The sequence below is a fragment of the Aotus nancymaae genome, unplaced genomic scaffold, assembly GCF_030222135.1.
Source record: "Aotus nancymaae isolate 86718 unplaced genomic scaffold, 86718_ANA_hifiasm-v0.15.2.pri h1tg000089l, whole genome shotgun sequence".
NCBI classification, from domain to species: Eukaryota; Metazoa; Chordata; class Mammalia; order Primates; family Aotidae; genus Aotus; species Aotus nancymaae.
Window position 1 is genome coordinate 13635225 of NW_026988504.1, and position 20448 is coordinate 13655672.

General features: G+C 36.6%; 1 protein-coding gene across 3 annotated transcripts in view; it reads left to right on the top strand.

The window, feature by feature from the left end:
* The window catches only part of ABCA5 (ATP binding cassette subfamily A member 5), a 101413-nt gene that overhangs the window by 28032 nt on the left and 52933 nt on the right, over positions 1-20448 (top strand). For all 3 annotated transcript variants that reach the window (XM_064369564.1, XM_064369563.1, XM_064369565.1), the window contains 8 exons: positions 1762-1930; positions 4801-4859; positions 13389-13499; positions 14720-14895; positions 15450-15569; positions 17078-17216; positions 18924-19014; positions 19201-19340. In XM_064369564.1, coding sequence (XP_064225634.1) covers positions 1762-1930; positions 4801-4859; positions 13389-13499; positions 14720-14895; positions 15450-15569; positions 17078-17216; positions 18924-19014; positions 19201-19340 — 1005 coding nt within the window. The remainder of the gene's footprint in view (positions 1-1761; positions 1931-4800; positions 4860-13388; positions 13500-14719; positions 14896-15449; positions 15570-17077; positions 17217-18923; positions 19015-19200; positions 19341-20448) is intronic.

Below are 20448 nucleotides of genomic sequence, written 5' to 3' on the forward strand. Positions count from 1 at the left end.
TTTCCTTTCACCACGTACACACCAACATCTATCACTTTTTGATGTTTTGATTATGGCCATTCTTGCAGGAGTAAGGTGATACTGCATTGCGGTTTTGATATGCATTTCCCTGATCATTAGTGATGTTGAGCATTTTTTCATGTTTTTTGGCCATTTGTATATGTTCTTCTGAGAGTTGTCTATGTTTTTGATGGGATTGTTTGTTTTGTTCTTGCTGATGTTTGAGTTACTCATAGAGTCTAGATATTAGTCCTTTGTCAATGTATATATTGCGAAGACTTTCTCCGACTCTGTGGGTTGTCTGTTAACTGATTGTTTCTTTTGCTATGGAGGTTTTTAGTTTAATTAAGTCCCATCTACTTATCTTTGTTTTTGTTGCATTTGCTTTTTGGTTCTTGGTCATGAAGTCTTTGCCTAAGCCAACATCTAGAAGGGTTTTTCTTACGTTATCTTCTCGAATTTTTATGGTTTCAGGTCTTAGATTTAAATCTTCGATCTGTCTTGAGTTGATTTTTGTATAGGGTGAGAGATGAGAATCCAGTTTCATTCTTCTATATGTGGAATGCCAGTTATCCCAGCATTTGTTGAATAGGGTGTCCTTTCCCTACTTTATGTTTTTGTTTGCTTGCTGTTGGAGCAGTAACAGTTGCCTGGGAATGCCACATACTGATAAAATAAATCGAAATCCCCTGTACTTGGCATCAGATTCCTTTGAAATATGGCCAATCTAGAAGAGTAGACATTTGAAAAAAATAGGGAGTGTAAGTATTTTGAGGGGAAAAAGGGAGAAAATGGAACATGTTCTGTGGACAGTTATCACTGTATGCTATTCCTTCCTTTCCTCCCTCCCTTCTTCCCTCCCTCCCTCCCTTCCTTCCTTCCCTCCCTTCTCTTTTCTTTTCTTTTCTTTTCTTCTTTTTTTCTTTTCTGTCAGGGTCTTGCTGTGTTTTCCAGGCTGGAGTGTAGTGGCACAATCATGACTCATTGCAGCCTTAGTCTCCTGGGCTCATGTAATCCCCTTGCCTCAGCCTCTCAAGTAGCTGGGACTACAGGCATGCACCACCACATCTGACTAATTTGTTGTATTTTTTGTAGAGACAAGGTTTTGCCATATTGCCTAGGCAGGTCTCAAACTCCTGGGCTCAAGCAATCTGCCAGTCTCTGCCTTCCAAAGTGTTGGGATTATAGGTGAGAGCCACCATGCCTGGCCTTACTGTATACAATTTCCAAGTCTTATATTTCTATCCTGCTGCTTTTTTGCTCCACTGATTCTATAGTCTTTTCCATGAAGCATATCCATTCTTTTAGATACTACTTGTTTTCAAAGACCATTTAAGATGGTGCCCATTCAAGTCTTCAGTGCATTCAGCCTGTGTTGTGTTCTTTGCTATTTGCTATCTACTTGTACTCGTAAAGGTATTAGTTCCTTTAGCACAGAAAATGTGTTTTATTCACCTTTACATCCCCCTATATTCTCCAAAACTCTGAAACTATTTATGGACTAGAATTATTTATCAGTAAAACTTTGATTCATACAATATTGATGTAATACTTTACACCTAAACTTTATTTCCTTATTACTTTTAAATGACAAATGAAAATTGTATATATTTATTGTGTACAACATGATGTTTGGAAATATATATATATATGTTGCAGAATGGTACCTAAACTTTAGATGAAGGTTGTCATATGTTTCACATGCTGACTTTATGATTTAAAAACTAATGATAACTCAGTTTTTTAATGTTTATTTTTCAGGGGAATTTGGCTTACGGAGATCATCGTTATATTTTCTGAAGCCATCATATTGGTCAAAGAGTAAAAGAAATTATAAAGAGTTATCAGAGGGCAATGTTAATGGGAATATTACTTTTAGTGAAATTATTGAGCCTGTTTCTTCGGAATTTGTAGGAAAAGAAGCCATAAGGTATGATTCAATCTTTGGCAATTTAGGTATAAGAACTGCTGATGGAAACTGCCGCACTTAAATCCTATTCTTTAAATATGTATGTAAATTCAGTATCTTAGATTTGGTATGTATGCCATGATTTTAAAACATTAATAGGGGTGACTTCTCTTTTTCTTATTTTGTTTGTAACCATTTAGAATAAAGTTGGTGCTAGTTTTGAAATTTTATCTTTCTTTCTTTCTTTTTCTTTCTTTCTTTTCTTTTCTTTCTTTCTTTTCTTTCTTTCTTCTTTTTTGATAGAATCTTGCTCTGTCACCCAGTCTGGAGCACAGTGGCACGATCTCGGCTCACTGTAACCTCTGCCTCCCAGATTCAAACAATTCTTATGCCTCAGCCTCCCAAGTAGCTGGGTCTTACAAGCATGTGCCACCACGCCTGGCTAATTTTTATATTTTTAGTAGAGATGGGGTTTCACCATGTTGGCCAGACTGGTCTCGAATTCCTGGCCTCAAGTGATCCACCTGCCTCGGCCTCCCAAAGTGCTGGCATTACAGGTATGAGCCACCACACCTGTCCCTGAAATTTTATCTTTGAATGGAAAATTTTAAAAGTAATAAAACCTGATGTTTACGCAATTAATGTTTATAGATTTTCCCATTATGTAGACTGAAACATGATAAATATTAAATCTATAATTTTATTCATGCTACCTTGTCTTATATCGTATATTAAAGGGTCCTCTGTTAATTTTATAGACTTTTAGGGTTTTGTGACATAATTAGAATATTTATAGACTTTTAGGGTTTTGTGACATAATTAGAATATTATGTTAATTTTTTTTTTTTTTTTTTTTGAGATGTAGTTTCACTCTTGTTGCCCAGGCTGGAGTGCAATGGTGCAATCTCGGCTCACTGCAACCTCCACCTTCTGAGTTCAAGTTATTCTCCTGCCTGAGCCTCCCAGGTAGCTGGGATTACAGGCATGCACCACCACGCTCTGCTAATTTTGTATTTTTAGTAGAGACGGGGTTTAACCATGTTGGCCAGACTGGTCTTGATCTCCTGACCTCAGGTGATCGGCTCGCCTCAGCCCCTCAAAGTGCTGAGATTACAGGCGTGAGCCACCACGGCTAGCCTACTCTAATTTTTAAGAACCAAAGAAATTCATTACTGTTCCTTGCTAGGTCAGTCAGTACCACATTTAGAAATAAAATAAGGAGAAAGAAAATGAAATAAAAAAGGGAAGCATAATATTTTTAAAATTTAAGAAAAATGTAAAAATTCCAGAGAGAGTCCAAATACTTAAGATGTAATTTGTTGGCCAGTGGTCTCTTTTATCAAGGGTGAATTTTAACTGATTAACAAATCATTTCCTTAAAAAAAAAAAAAAAAAAGTTAGAATAAGAAAATCACTTCACATTTATTAATGGTTTGACATGTGTGCTGACATGAAATAGCATCTATTTTTATATCCCCCTTCCCTGATGTATAACAAGTGTTTGATAATCAGAAATGAAAAGAAATCCATAAATTGGCTTAAATCAAATGCTTCACTTAGTTTTAGAAGCTGAGTTGGCATGAAAAATGAATCAATGACACTTACAATGGAAAGGAATACTGTGCTTTTCTCTGGCAGCTTCTTTAAAATAATTTTATAATTGATCTCTGAAAAACACAAGTTTGAACTGCACCAGTTCACTTACACATGGATTTTTTTCAATAAACATATTGGAAAATTTTTTGAAGATTTGCAACAATTTGAAAAAACTCGCAGATGAACTGTTAGCCTACAAATATTAAATAATAATAATAATAAGTTAGGTATGTCATGAATGCATAAAATATTTATAGATATTAGTCTATTTTAACATTTACAATCATAAAATATGCACAGATCTATTCTAGTAAGTTATACTTTGTCAAAACATAATGCACGCGATTCTGACAGACCATACGTTATGCCAATGCACGGTTGAGAGAAATGTAAACAAATGTGAAGATGCAGTATTAAATCGTAACTGCATAAATTAACTACAGTATTACTGTACACTGTAATAATTTTGTAGCACTTTCTTTTCCTGTCATGGTGAGCTTAAGTGTTCCAAGTATATATTTCAAATGGCTTGAGATGACTCAAATTATTTCCTTGTGAGCAATTAATCTCTCCAGTAAATTGCATATCATGATAAAAAGTAATGTCTCAGGGTTCTTGCTTGTTTTTTATCATGTTTAGTGCAATACTTCAAGCCTTGAATAGCATCATGGGATACATAGGAATTGCCACAGTGATGCTGGAAGTGCTCTCGAAGCAGAGAAAGGTCATAACATTATAAGAAAAAACTGAACTGCTTGATATGTATCATAGATTGAGGTTTGAGAATACAGATGCCTGCCATTTTGAATAGACTATGTATCTTGTTTGTCTTATAAATAGATGATGTAAACTGATGGCATCAATAAATATAGTATTGTACTGTAAACATATATATTTTCCTTATAATGTTCGTAACATTTTCTTTCCTCTAGTGTACTTTATAAGAATATAGTATTTAACATTTAAAACCTGCAAAATATATGCTAACCGACTGTTTATGTTATCTTCAAGGCTTCCTATCAACAGTAGGCTGGGAGTAGATTAGTTTTCGGGGAGTAAAAAGTTGTATGTGGATGTTCAACTGTGTAGCAGGGGGAGTTGGCACTCCTAATCTGTGTTTTCAAGCATCAATTATATAGTTATTATCAGCTTTCTTTGGTTCATTGTTTTAGTAGGAAAGTACTTTATTATTATTTTATTCTTATAATATATGATAACTTTGATAAAAATATTATACATGTAAACACACATATAAATTGCTTTAAATACTTAAAATATAAAACTCTATTTTTCAGAATTAGTGGTATTCAGAAGACATACAGAAAGAAAGGTGAAAATGTGGAGGCTTTGAGAAGTAAGTAGCTTTCCTAGTATTCAGGCCATAGTATTAAAGTACAAATAGAAAAATAATTTGCATAGCTTGTGGGAAATTTAAACTCCTCTACCAAATTTTCTGTCTTGCTCCTTTTTTTTTTTTTTTTTTTCCCCTGAGTTGGAGTCTGGTTCTTCTTGCCCACACTGGAGTGAAGTGGCACGATAGCTCACTGTAACCTTCGCCTCCTGGGTTCAAGCGATTCTCCCACCCCAGTCTCCCGAGTAGCTGGGAATACAGGCACCCACTATCATGCCCGGCTAATTTTTATATTTTTGTAGAGTCAGGGTTTCACTGCGTTGGCCAGGCTGGTCTCAAACTCCTGACCTCTGGTGATCTGCCCACCTCGGCCTCTTAAAGTGCTGGGATTACAGGTGTGAGCCACCAAACCTGGCCTCCATCTTGCTTTTTGAGATAACTTCCATTTATATGATTAAAATTCAAAATAAAACTAACAACATGAAATTTGTAAAAGTAAAAAATAGTATCTATTAAGATGAAAAATAATTATTTGAATAAGCCTATGTCATTATTTCATTTTATTATTTTGCATGTATATACAATACATGTTAGTTACTTTTTTAAAAATTCATTTGGCCTATCATAGGGTTTTTCAGCCTCAGCACTACTGACATTTTTGTCCTGATAATTCTTTGCTGTAGAGAACTGTTCTTTATTGTAGAATGTTTAGCATTGTGTCAATGTGTTAGTCCCCAGAACCAAGAGATTACACACACACACACACACACACACACACACACACACACTCCAGTAGGAGTACAGGGTGATGGGGGATTAGGGGAAGTTTTTTTTTTTAATTGCATTTTAGGTTTTGGGGTACATGTGAAAAACATGCAAGGTTATTGCATAGGTGCATACGTGGCAGTGTGATTTGCTGCCTTCCTCCCCTTCACCTATATCTGGCATTTCTCCCCATGCTGTCCCTCCCCAACTCCCCACCCCCCCGCTGTCCCCCCCATTCCCCCAACAGACCCCAGTATATAGTGCTCCCCTCCCTGTGTCCATGTGTTCTCATTGTTCAACACCCTCCTGTGAGTGAGAACATGCGGTGTTTGATTTTGTATCCTTGTGTCAGTTTGCTGAGAATGATGGTTTCCAGGTTAATCCATGTCCCTACAAAGGACGCAAACTCATCGTTTTTGATGGCTGCGTAATATTCCATGGTGTATATGTGCCACATTTTTCCTGTCCAGTCTATCGTCGATGGGCATTTGGGTTGGTTCCAGGTCTTTGCTATTGTAAACTGTGCTGCAATGAACATTCGTGTGCATGTGTCCTTATAGTAGAACGATTTATAATCCTTTGGATATATGCTCAGTAATGGGATTGCTGGGTCAAATGGAATTTCTATTTCTAGGTCCTTGAGGAATCACCACACTGTCTTCCACAATGGTTGAACTAGTTTACACTCCCACCAACAGTGTAAAAGTGTTCCTATTTCTCCACATCCTCTCCAGCATCTGTTGTCTCCAGATTTTTTAATGATCGCCATTCTAACTGGCGTGAGATGGTATCTCAATGTAGTTTTGATTTGCATTTCTCTAATGACCAGTGATGATGAGCACTTTTTCATATGCTTGTTGGCCTCATGTATGTCTTCTTTTGTAAAGTATCTGTTCATATCCTTTGCTTATTTTTGAATGGGCTTGTTTGTTTTTTTCTTGTAAATCTGTTTTAGCTTGTTGTAAATTCTGGATATCAGCCCTTTGTCAGACGGGTAGGCTGCAAAAATTTTTTCCCATTCTGTTGGTTGCCGATTCACTCTATTGACTGTTTCTTTCACCGTGCAGAAGCTGTGGAGTTTGATTAGGTCCCATTTGTCTATTTTGGCTTTTGTTGCCAATGCTTTTGGTGTTTTGGTCATGAAGCCCTTGCCTATGCCTATGTCCTGAATGGTTTTGCCTAGGTTTCCTTCTAGTGTTTTTATGGTGTTAGGTCTTATGTTTCAGTCTTTAATCCATCTGGAGTCAATTTTAGTGTAACGTGTCAGGAAGGGGTCGAGTTTCTGCTTTCTGCGTATGGCTAGCCAGTTTTTCCAACATCACTTATTGAACAGGGAATCCTTTCCCCATTGCTTGTTTTTGTCAGGTTTGTCAAAGATCGGATGGTTGTAGATATGTTGTGTCGCCTCCGACGCCTCTGTTCTGTTCCATTGGTCTATATCTCTGTTTTGGTACCAGTACCATGCTGTTTCGATTACTGTAGCCTTGTAGTAGAGTTTGATGTCCGGTAGTGTGATGCCTCCCGCTTTGTTCTTTTTGCTTAGAATTGACTTGGCTATGCGGGCTCTCTTTTGGTTCCATATGAAGTTTAAGGTGGCTTTTTTCAGTTCTGTGAAGAAGGTCATTGGTAGCTTGATGGGGATGGCGTTGAATCTGTAAATTACGTTGGGCAGTATGGCCATTTTCACGATATTAATTCTTCCTAACCATGAACATGGAATGTTTCTCCATCTGTTTGTGTCCTCTTTTATTTCGTTGAGCAGTGGTTTGTAGTTCTCCTTGAAGAGGTCCTTTACGTTCCTTGTTAGTTGTATTCCTAGGTATTTTATTCTCTTTGTAGCAATTGTGAATGGCAGTTCGTTCTTAATTTGGTTCTCTTTAAGTCTGTTATTGGTGTACAGGAATACTTGTGATTTTTGCACATTGATTTTGTATCCTGAGACTTTGCTGAAGTTGCTTATCAGTTTCAGGAGATTTTGGGCTGAGATGATGGGTCTTCTAGATATACAATCATGTCGTCTGCAAATAGAGACAATTTGACTTCCTCCTTTCCTAATTGAATACCCTTTATTTCTTTTTCTTGCCTGATTACTCTGGCCAGAACTTCCAGTACTATATTGAATAGGAGTGGTGAGAGAGGGCATCCTTGTCTAGTGCCAGATTTCAAAGGGAATGCTTCCAGTTTTTGCCCATTCAGTATGATATTGGCTGTCGGTTTGTCATAAATAGCTTTTATTATTTTGAGATATGTCCCGTCTATACCTAGTTTATTGAGAGTTTTTAGCATAAAGGGCTGCTGAATTTTGTTGAAGGCCTTCTCTGCATCAATTAAGATAATCATGTGGTTTTTGTGTTTGGTTCTGTATATGTGGTGAATTACATTTATAGACTTGTGTATATTGAACCAGCCTTGCATCCCCGGGATGAATCCTACTTGATCATGGTGGATAAGCTTTTTGATGTGCTGTTGCAATCGGCTTGCCAGTATTTTATTGAAGAATTTTGCATCTATGTTCATCATGGATATTGGCCTGTAGTTTTCTTTTCTTGTTGAGTCTCTGCCGGGTTTTGGTATTAGGATGATGTTTGTCTCATAAAATGATTTGGGTAGGATTCCCTCTTTTTGGATTATTTGGAATAGTTTCAGTAGGAATGGTACCAGTTCCTCTTTGTATGTCTGGTAGAATTCAGCTGTGAACCCATCTGGACCTGGGCTTTTTTTGGTGGTAGGCTCTTAATTGCTGCCTCGACTTCAGACCTTTTTATTGGTCTCTTCAGGGTTTCGACTTCTTCCTGGTTTAGGCTCAGGAGGAGGCAACTGTCCAGGAATTTATCCATTTCTTTCAGGTTTTCTAGTTTATGTGCATAGAGTTGTTTGTAATAATCTCTGATGATGGTTTGAATTTCTGTGGCATCTGTGGTGACATCCCCTTTATCATTTTTTATTGCATCTATTTGGTTATTGTCTCTTTTCTTTTTTATTAGTCTGGCTAGTGGTCTGTCTATTTTGTTGATCTTTTCAAAAAACCAGCTCCTGGATTTATTGATTTTTTGAAGGCTTTTTCGTGTCTCTATCTCCTTCAATTCTGCTTTGATCTTAGTTATTTCTTGTCTTCTGCTAGGTTTTGAGTTTTTTTGATCTTGCTTCTCTAGCTCTTTCAATTTTGATGATAGGGTGTCAATTTTAGATCTCTCCTTTCTTCTCATGTGTGCACTTATTGCTATATATTTTCCTCTAGAGACTGCTTTAAATGTATCCCAGAGATTCTGGTATTTGGTGTCTTCATTCTCGTTGGTTTCGAAGAACATCTTTATTTCTGCCTTTATTTCATTGTTTATCCAGTCAACATTCAGGAGAAAGTTGTTCATTTTCCATGAGTTTGTGCGGTTCTGGGTTGGCTTCTGAATTCTGAGTTCTAACTTGATTGCACTGTGGTCTGAGAGACTGTTTGTTATGGTTTCTATTCTTTTGCATTTGCTGAGGAGTGATTTACTTCCAATTATGTGGTCAATTTTAGAGTAGATGTGATGTGGTGCTGAGAAGAATGTATATTCTGTGGATTTGGGGTGGAGAGTTCTGTATATGTCTATTAGGCTTGCTTGTTCCAGGTCTGAGTTCAAATCCTGGATATCCTTGTTAATTTTCTGTCTCGTTGATCTGTCTAATATTGACAATGGTGTGTTGAAGTCTCCCACTATTATTGTGTGGGAGTCTAGGTCTCTTTGTAAGTCTTTAAGAACTTGCCTTATGTATCTGGGTGCTCCTGTATTAGATGCATATATATTTAGGATCATTAGCTCTTCTTGTTGCATTGATCCTTTTACCATTATGTAATGTCCTTATTTGTCTCCTTTGATCTTTGTTGCTTTAAAGTCTATTTTATCAGAGATGAGAATTGCAACTCCTGCTTTTTTTTTGCTCTCCATTTGCTTGGTAAATCTTCCTCCATCCCTTTATTTTGAGCCTTTGTGTATCCTTGCATGTGAGGTGGGTTTCCTGGATACAGCACACTGATGGGTTTTGGCTTTTTATCCAATTTGCCAGTCTGTGTCTTTTGATTGGGGCATTTAGTCCATTTACATTTAGGGTTAATATTGTTAAGTGTGAATTCGATCCTGTCATTTTGGTGCTAGCTGGCTGTTTTTCCCATTGGTTGCTGCAGATTCTTCATTGTGTTGATGCTCTTTACCATTTCGTGTGTTTTTGGAGTGGTTGGTGCTGATTGTTCTTTTCTATGTGTAGTGCCTCCTTCAGGAGCTCTTGTAAAGCTGGTCTGGTGGTGATGAAATCTCTGAGTACTTGCTTGTTCTCAAATAATTTTATTTTTCCTTCACTCATGAAGCTTAGTTTGGCTGGATACGAAATTCTGGGTTGAAAGTTCTTTTCTTTAAGGATGTTGAATGTCGGCCCCCACTCTCTTCTGGCCTGTAGGGTTTCTGCTGAGAGATCTGCTGTGAGTCTGTTGGCCTTCCCTTTGTGGGTAACCCGACCTTTGTCTCTGGCTGCCCTTAGCATTTTCTCCTTCATTTCAACCCTGGTGAATCTGACGATTATGTGCCTTGAGGTTGCTCTTCTAGAGGAATATCTTTGTGGTGTTCTCCGTATTTCCTGGACTTGAATATTGGCCTGCCTTGCTAGGTTGGGGAAGTTTTCTTGCATAATATCCTGAAGAGTATTTTCCAGCTTGGATTCATTCTCTTCATCACATTTGGGTACACCTATCAAACGTAGATTAGGTCTTTTCACATGGTCCCATATTTCTTGTTGACTTTGTTCATTCCTTTTTACCCTGTTTTCTCTAATCTTGCCTCCTCATTTTATTTCAGTGAGTTGATCTTTGACCTCTGATATCCTTTCTTCTGCTTGGTCAATTCGGCTGTTGAAACTTGGGCATGCTTCGCGAAGTTCTCGTGTTGTGTTTTTCAGCTCCATCAATTCACTTATATTCCTCTCTCAGTTGTCCATTCTCGTTAGCATTTCGTCAAATCTTTTTTCAGTGTTCTTAGTTTCTTTGCATTGGGTTAGAACATGTTCTTTTAGCTCATGGAAGTATCTTATTACCCGTTTTCTGAAGGCTGATTCTGTCATTTCATCACACTCATTCTCCATCCAGTCTTGTTCCCTTGCTGGTGAGGAGTTGTGATCCCTTGTAGGAGGAGAGGTGTTCTGGTTTCGGGTGTTTTCATCCTTTTTACACTGGTTTCTTCCCATCTTTGTGGATTTATCCACCTGTCGGCTTTGTAGTTGTTGACTTTCTGATTGGGTCTCTGAGTGGACGTTCTGTTTGTTGTTGATGAAGTTATTTCTGTTTCTTAGTTTTCCTTTTAACTGTCTGGCCTCTCTGCTGTAGGACTGCTGAGGTCCACTCCAGGCCCTGCTTGCCTGGGGATAACTTGCAGCAGCTGCCGAACAGTAGAGATTGCTACCAGTTTCTTCTTCTGCTTTTTCCCAGAAGGATACCTGCCAAATGTCAGTCTGAGCTCTCCTTTATGAGGTGACTCTTTGGATATACGGGGATCGGGAGCTGCTTGAGGAAACAGTCCTTTATATTAGCTCAGGTGCTGAGCTGTGAGCCCCGTTGTTCATTCAGAGCTGCTGGGCTAGTAAATTTAAGTCTGCAGCAGCAGAACTCATAAACCCCCTTTTTTTTTTTCCCCAGGTGTTCTGTCCCAGGGAGTTAGGGCTTTATGAGTTTCCACTGTACTGCTGCCTTTTTTTTTCTTCAGGGCTGCCCTGCCAACAAGGAAGCAGTCTAGTCACTCTCAGCCTGCAGAGGCTTCGCTGAGCTGCTGTGGGCTCCGCCCAGCTGCTGTGTGAACTTCCCTGCAGTCCTGTTTTTATGGGTGTAGTTAGAGCTGCTTCCGCAATGTTGGCCCGCCTCTGTAATCATGGACTTTCTCTGTAATGGCGGGTTGCCACAGCAATGGCAGGCTGCCTCAGTAATGGCGGACACCCCTCCCCCACAGAGCTGGACTGTCCCGGGTTCAGCTGTGCTTGCTGTGAAACTCTCAACCCAGAGTGTTTCCAATTGCTGTTTTTTTGTTTTTGTTTTTGTTTTTGTTTTTGTTTTTGTGGGGGTGGGACTGGCCAGGCCTGATCTCCTGGCTCCCTGCCTCAGAGCCTTTTATTTTTTCATTGAACAGTCGGCCCTCTCCCAGGTGTCCTGGTTGCCTGTTGAATAGGTGCCGGGATCTGTGTGATTTCCCGTGCGGCGACCCACTGTGCCGCTGAAATCGCAGCTCTGAGATTCGTGGCGCTTTTTTTGCCTAGGAATCTCCTGTCCTGGCTCCCTGTTTCAGCTCCCCTTGCTGGCTAAATTGGAACACAGTCCCGTTTACTCTGCACCGGGAGCGGCTGCACCAGGGCGCAGGCAAAACAGCCGCGCCGGCCAAAACAGCCGCACTGGCAACCCGTGGGGCTCCTCTGCCTGTGAATCTCCTGGTCTGTGGGCAATAAAAATCCGTCTGGAAATGCAGTGTCCACTCACCCTCTGCACTTTCGCTCGGAGCTGCAATCCTGAGCTGGATCTAACCGGCCATCTTGGAACTCCTTATGAAGTCTTATCTTTAAAATCTTTTAGATCAACAAAGAAAATAGTGGAACTAAACAGTGAGTTTTGCAAGATGATAGGATACATGATAAATAATGGAAAAATCAATTGTATTTCTGTATGTTACCAACACATAATTGGAGATTAAAATTAAAAATAGCATTTAGCATTAAAAATATCCTTACAGGTAAATAAGACAAAAGATGTAAAAGACATATCCTGAAAAGTACAAAACATTGCTGAGACAAATTAAAGAAGACTGAAATAAATAGAGAGAAATACCACGTGAATGGGGCAGAACACTTAACGTTTGGTTATTGAGTTCCCTTTCATCTTGTAACTTAGATTACTGGCCTTAGGATCTGAGACTTTTTCCTTCTTGTTTTATATTTTAGCCTTCTTAGCCAGTTTTTGTTGTTATTTGTTTGTTTGTTTTTGAGACAGGGTCTTGCTCTGTCCCCCAGGCTGGATTATAGTGGCACAATCTTGGCTCATCACTGCCCTGACTTCCCAGGATCAGGTGATTCTCCCACCTCAGCCTCCCGAGTAGCTGGGACTGCAGGTGCCACCACGTCTAGCTAATTTTTGTATTTTTTTAGAGTCAGGGTTTCACCATGTTGCCCAGGCTAGTCTCGAACTCCTGGGCTCAAGTGATCCTCCTGCCTCAGCCTCCCAAAGTGTTGGGATTACAGGCATGAGCCACTGTGCCTGGCCAGCCTAATTTTTTTACTAAGTCATTTCTGCTTCATCATTTCAGATCCCTGTCTCCTGTCTTCCTTTAGTCCTTTACGTGTCCATTCAGTGATATTGCTTCTTTATATCTAACCTTTCAAGCCATTTCTATAGTATTAATTGCTTGGTTTTTTTTTTTTGCCAGTTTATTTAAATGCCTATAAATATCCTTGGGAACAAATTTTTGTTTGTTTTAATTCCCTTGGCAATGCACAAAAATTGGGATGTAGAAAACTCCCAAGTATTTTGTATACTCCTAAATCTTACTGTATGAATAAATAAAGCTTATTTTTATTTACTTTCCTTACTGTTTATGTCATTGACTGTAACAAAGAAACTATTTTACCTGCTATCAAATATGCTGGTAACTTTAAATATGTATTTATAAATATATCACCTTGAAGATTGTGCAAATATTATGAATTATCATGCATAGCTGAACAGACATAAAAATCACATTTGAGTCTTCTTTTTTCCTGAACTAGATTTGTCGTTTGACATATATGAGGGACAGATTACTGCCTTACTTGGCCACAGTGGAACAGGAAAGAGTACACTGATGAATATTCTTTGTGGACTATGCCCACCTTCTGATGGTGAGAGTTTTCTGTCTTAAAGGAAGAAAAGAAACTTCCTTGTGTGTGTGTGTGTGTGTGTGTGTGTGTGTGTGTATTTAAATGTGTTGAATAATTTTTGTCAATGATTGGGACCAACTTCTGTATCTGTAAAGGTGTTTTCTTTTTTTCTTGACTACACACATGTGGTTGTTTTTAGTAGAAGATAAAAATTATTCTGTCGTGTTTAATAAAGTAAAAAGGATCTAATTTTGTACATATTTCTGTATATATACACACATACAACATAACATTTGTATGTTGTGTATGTATGTGTGTTTATTCATCATTTTCAAGGAAGGATAAATGAGTAACTAATTGGAAATTAAATCAGAACTATAGACTGGGGTTGAGAAAATAAATACAGATATCTAAATATACAGCAGTAGTTCAAAAGGAAATAATCATAAATGTTCTTACTATCTTCTAAAATAGAATTTTAAAGGCATACCTCAAAAGTATAATTTTGATATGTGATTGTTCTGTAGGCAAGAATTCAATATAGTAGCTCCATATTTTGACAGTAATTAGAGTGGCAGTACAATAAATATTTTACTTTACTAAGGGGCTGAATTATATTGAATCTGCATTTCAACTCTTTAAATATTGTTTAACTTTTAAAATTAGTTTGGTTTTGTTATTTGTCTTTAGTTGTATCACTTTTTGATGGTAGCCATAATATCTTACATTTATATAAGAATTTATGATTTTTCTCATGATTCTTCATAATGTATGATTGTTTTGATTTAAAATACTTTAGTGGGATATATTAGTATTCACTTTATAGAAAAGGAAAGCTGGAATTAAAAGTGATTAAATAATTTGGTCATGACCACACAGCTAGCTAGGATAAAATTTATAGTTCTTTAATCCCTCCACTGTTGCATAATGTCTGCAAAATTATTACTGGAATACAAGTGTAAATAATATATCAATAGATATATATGTTTAGTATCAAGCTTTTAGTTTCTTGATTTTCCCACTATGTTATATGACCTATAAGTGATGGAAAATGAGATAGAAATATAAGTGGATGCAGATCATCAATAAAATGGAAAAGAGGGTATATTGTGTCTTGTAAATTTATATTAATTTTTTAGCTTATATGTCTGTTATAACCAAATAACTAAGTTATCAGGATACTTCAAAACATATACATTTAAAATAATTAATGTACATTTAAATATATATTTTGCTTTTAGGGTTTGCATCTATATATGGATATAGAGTCTCAGAAATAGATGAAATGTTTGAAGCAAGAAAAATGATTGGCATTTGTCCACAGTTAGATATACACTTTGATGTTTTGACAGTAGAAGAAAATTTATCAATTTTGGCTTCAATCAAAGGGATACCAGCCAACAATATAATACAAGAAGTATGCTATTCATATAGAAATCTTTGCTTTTATTTTCTGTAATTAATAACCTTTTGTAATGACTTGTGCAATAAAAATATGCTTGAAAATCTAAATATAACACTTGTCTTGAGCCAATAAACAGAAAGCTATTACAAAGAATTAGACAGAATTTGGAGCAAATGTTTTAGCAAACATAAAAGTTTGTTTCATCTGGAGGATGTTTGTCTGCCATACTCCTCCCTTCTCTTCCTCTCATCTCCTCTACCCCCTCCTACTTCCACACGTACACTAAGAGCCATCACAGTGATCCCTTCTACCCAAGAAGATACAAAAGTAAAACCTTTCCCTCAAGAATCTTGTTACCTGTTGTTTTCATAATTATATATGAATATATGTCAAAGGAAGTTTCATGCTAAAGGAACATTTTTAAAGTTGATATTAAAATTATTTAAAAAACGTATGTTACTTAAATATTTAACACATTAAAACTTAAAATGTTTAAAAAGTAATATTGATAATTACATAAATGATATGATTTAAAAAATAACATTGGTCATGCTTTACTTTTACAGGTGCAGAAGGTTTTACTAGATTTAGACATGCAGACTATCAAAGATAACCAAGCCAAAAAATTAAGTGGTGGTCAAAAGAGAAAGCTGTCATTAGGAATTGCTGTTCTTGGGAACCCAAAGGTAAATAAATATTAGTTTTACAAATGAGATTATTTTAAATTATGTCAAATTAAAAAGCAAATTGTAGAAAGATATAATACATTATGTAAAGGTTAAGTATATACATAAAAGACTATATGCTATTATGGATATAATCACAGTAATGAGATTTTAAAGCTGAAGTCAGAAAGATGTATAACTTTTTAAAAAAAAATTTTAGTAGTTTTTGAAGTACTGGAGCGTTTTCGTTACATGGATGAACTATATAGTGGTGAATTCTGAGATTTTAGTGTACCCATCTTCTGAGTAGTTTACATTGTACTCAATATGTAGATTTTTTTTTTTAATTCCTTACCCTCCTTCCACCCTTCTCTTTCTGAGTTACGACGTCTTCGTGATAACTGGTTACTTTTAGGAAGGAGAATGGAAGAATAGACCTTAGTTATGACTGCAGTGCTTTTTTTCTTTCTTTCTTTCTTCTTCTTTTTTTTTTAATTTGTAGAGATGAGATCTTGCTATATTGCCTAGGCTTGTCTTTAACTCCTGGCCTCAAGCAATCCACCTGCCTTTGCCTTCCAAAGTGTTGAGATTACAGGCATGAGCCACTGCGCCTGGCCTCCATGTTTTATTTCTTTAAAAAATTATCTGAAGAAAATGTGGCCAAAAAATAACGTTGCTGAATTGGAATGGTAGCTTTAATAGTATTACTCCCTTGTTCTCTGTAGTTAAAAAAAATAATTGTTATAGTTAATAACAAAGGTTAAGAAATGTAACAAAATCAAAGGAATAATTCACTTTGTCACTGTCTTCTGCTTTGATTTTGTATGTATTTGTTTTATGCTGTTCTCTGTCATAGAAACAGAGAAACGACTGATGTACTACTTTACGCAAGGCATTAAAACTAACAGGTGCATGCAGCTAGGATGACCATCCCAGGTTTAGTGATGTCCTAGGAAAACTCAAAGGACTCAGCACATAGTCATACGCATTGCTATGATTTAATACAGCAGCTAGGATGATCTCCTATTGATTCCCACCATCTTGCCACATTCCCCCTTGCTGTTGCACCTGGGGAATGATTCTGGATCCTGGCTTTATATTACTTAGTCTTCCTCTCAACCCCCATCACCATGTTTTTTTTTTTTTAATTAAAAATAATCTTGAAACAAATTGTTTCCCTTGAACTAATATAAAACCGTATATTCTTCTCCAAAAAAGCAAGTGTTACATCTATAAATGTAATTGTTAAGGATAATAGCAATATACTTAATGTTGTTGTTTAGATTATTTATCTATCATTATGCTTTTGTCTTATATATTACAGACAATCTTTTGGAATTAAACCAGGGAAAATATTCACATGACAAATTTATAATTTAAAAAATTTATGTGAGCGCAACTATGAATGAAAAAAGAAATCTGATCTATTATATTTCTGATTGAAAATAATAACTTGAAATGGAGCAGTTTTTTAGTATCCACATGCATTTTTAATATTTAGTTTTTCTGAGGATTCTCTTTTTGTACAGATACTGCTGCTAGATGAACCAACAGCTGGAATGGACCCCTGTTCTCGACATACTGTTTGGAATCTTTTAAAATACAGAAAAGCGAATCGGGTGACAGTTTTCAGTACTCATTTCATGGATGAAGCTGATATTCTTGCAGGTGAGATTTTTGCTTTATTTTTGAAGGCTGAGATCATGGGCCAAAAGGAAGATAGACATAGAGATGCTAATTCCTGAGGTATAAATAGAGAAGCTTTTACCTAGAGGTGTATTTCCTTCACAAAAAAAGTTTTAAAATTTTTAAAATAATATATTTTTGTGTTGAACATCTCCAAGACCATTCCAGGTTTAGTGATGTCCTCGGAGAACGCATAGGACTCAGCACATAGTCATACTCGTGGCTATGATTTATTACAGCAAAAGAATGCAAAGCAAAATTAGCAAAGGGAAAAGCTATATAAGGCAAAGTCTGGAGGAAACCAGATGGAAGCTTCCAAGAGTTTTCTCCCAGTAGAGCAGACAGATATGCTTTAATTTCTTCAGCATTGAATTGTAACAACATGTGTGAAATATCTACTTGGGAAAGTTAGTATATACTCAGTGTTCGAGATTCTTACTGGGTGCTGGTCACGTAAGCATCTTCTGCCTAGCACATACCAAAGTTTCAGATTTCTGGAAGTAAAGAAGGTATTCAGCATGAACCACATTGTTTGCACAGTTTAGGCAGTGAGCCACCCTTATTTGTTTTGAGAATAGTAGGAACCCTCCCAAATCCAAGTTCTCACCTAACAGCCAAGGGCCAACCTTGTAAGCAGGTCTAAGGATAGAAGCCTCTGAACTGCTGTGTTAACTCTTTTCTGCACAATTTTATATACATACATATAAAGAATCAAAGTTAAAGTCAACACATCACTTTTAATAGCTATGACAAGATGCGGAAGTTTGAAATTCTAGAGCAACTTCTGTCTGCTTATAATTATAAGCTAATAAAATTGGGCAAGTCATGTCTTTAGTAGTATCTTTGTTTTTTTTTTTTTTTTTTTTTTTTTTGAGACGGAGTTTCGCTCTTGTTACCCAGGCTGGAGTGCAATGGCGCAATCTCGGCTCACCGCAACCTCCGCCTCCTGGGTTCAGGCAATTCTCCTGCCTCAGCCTCCTGAGTAGCTGGGATTACAGGCACGCGCCACCGTGCCCAGCTAATTTTTTGTATTTTAGTAGAGACGGGGTTTCACCATGTTGACCAGGATGGTCTTGATCTCTCGACCTCATGCTCCAAAGTGCTGGGATTACAGGCTTGAGCCACCGAGCCCGGCCGTATCTTTGTTTTTAAAAATCCAACAAACTAATATTTGTTCTTATTCTGTGGATTTTTGGAGTTATTTCTACATTTGGTTATAAAGGAAATTGTGGAAGTGCTTGTATTGGTAATGCTTTTAGGAAAAATCAGATATTTGGAATAATATATGGAAAGTGGACTCTAGAGTCAGACTGCTTGAGTATACTTCCTGGCTTTGTTACTTAATAGCCACATGAAACATATATAAGGAATCTATTTTCTTTTTGCCCTAGTATTCATATCTGAAAAATAGTTGATGATAATTTTTTACGTTTAAAAACGTAAAAATAATTGTGTTTACTTTGTTGTCAAGAAAAAAAGAAATTGCTTGTAGGCCTCCTGAGAATAAGGCATATATGTATGTTTGTGTACATTCTCAGGTTCTTTTCTAGTTTCATCCTCATAAGATTGTTGTGATGATTAATGATATCATAACATGGATGGCTTTAATATGAGAAACCATAAAATATAAATGCCAATTATTAATGCTGTTGATAACTTAGAAATTGAAATGTAAATATTTATCTGCAGATAGGAAAGCTGTGATATCCCAAGGAATGCTGAAATGTGTTGGTTCTTCAATTTTCCTCAAAAGTAAATGGGGGATTGGCTACCGCCTGAGGTATCATTGAGTTTTATTGACATTATTCTATATTATACTCTTCATACACTGTTATTATTTTGGAGTCTTGCCGTTGTATGCTTTGACCATCTTTGATGGCACTAAATTTAATTTAAAGCCTTTATAATTTACTTTTGGCTGTTTATTGTGTAGTAGTCATTAATTATGATTTTTGGTATTCTCTAGCATGTACATAGACAAATTTTGTGCCACAGAATCTCTTTCTTCACTGGTTAAACAACATATACCTGGAGCTACTTTATTACAACAGAATGACCAACAACTTGTGTATAGCTTGCCTTTCAAGGACATGGACAAATTTTCAGGTATTACTTACTTTGTCTGTTGGTGTTTGAATTGGGATCTTACACTGGGAATAGGTTTTATTGATACCCTTTTTGTTTCTGTCTCCGTGTAGTATTGCCATACTCCCAGGTGGCCAGAGTTAATATTCTGTTTCTGCTTTATTTTGTTTTTGAAAACAAGAAAAAATACAGTGAATTTTTTTTGTTGTTACAAACACCATGTAAGAAACAGTAACTAATATATTAAATACTTATGAACATGTTAAAAAACGTAAAAATAATTGTGTGTGCTTTGTTATCAAGAAAAGAAAATTGCTTGTAGGCCTTCTGAGAGTAAGGCATATATGTATGTTTGTATACATTCTCAGGTTCTCTTCTAGTTTCGTGATTTCATAATGAATTACATGACAAATCCTTGAATTCTTTTAATTGAGGCTTATTTTTTAACTTTTTAATGAGGAACTCAAATTCAGTCTCCTTCCTCTGTTTAGGAATTGCATGATAGCCAAAAGGATGTTATTGATGTAAGTATATTGTGCAGAATTTTCATAGCGTTTATCTCATAATCACAAAAGTTTTTTTTTTAAAGAAATCACAAATTAAGTAGACTGAAGTACACTTGCCAACTTAATGTGCTCTGCCTATCATTCTATCTACTTATACCTACCTACCTCCTATTCTTTAGTAACATTTATATAGTGCTTATTTTCTACCAAATGCTGATCTGTGCCTTTTGCAATTATTAGTTTATTTCATTATCGCAATATTTCAATAAATACATGAGATAAATACTATTATTGCTTTGATTTTGCAAATGAAGAAACTAAGGCACTTGCCCAAGGTAACACAGGTAGAAAGTGGTGAAGCTGAGTTTTGAACCCAGGCAAATCGATTCCAGAACTCCTGTTTTTCACCACCATATTTTGTTTCTTGTCTTTTATATTTCTTTGATAAATTGTTATGGTATTTCACTGGATTTCACAGTGTCTTCTGGGATCTCCTGCAGGATGGACCCTAAGACCTCTTAAAGGAATTCACAGTGTCAAACTTTTTCTAATAATAACAAAATGTTATTTGTCTTATGGACTCTCAGCTTCTCATGATTAGACAGTGTTTTCAAGAGACTGTA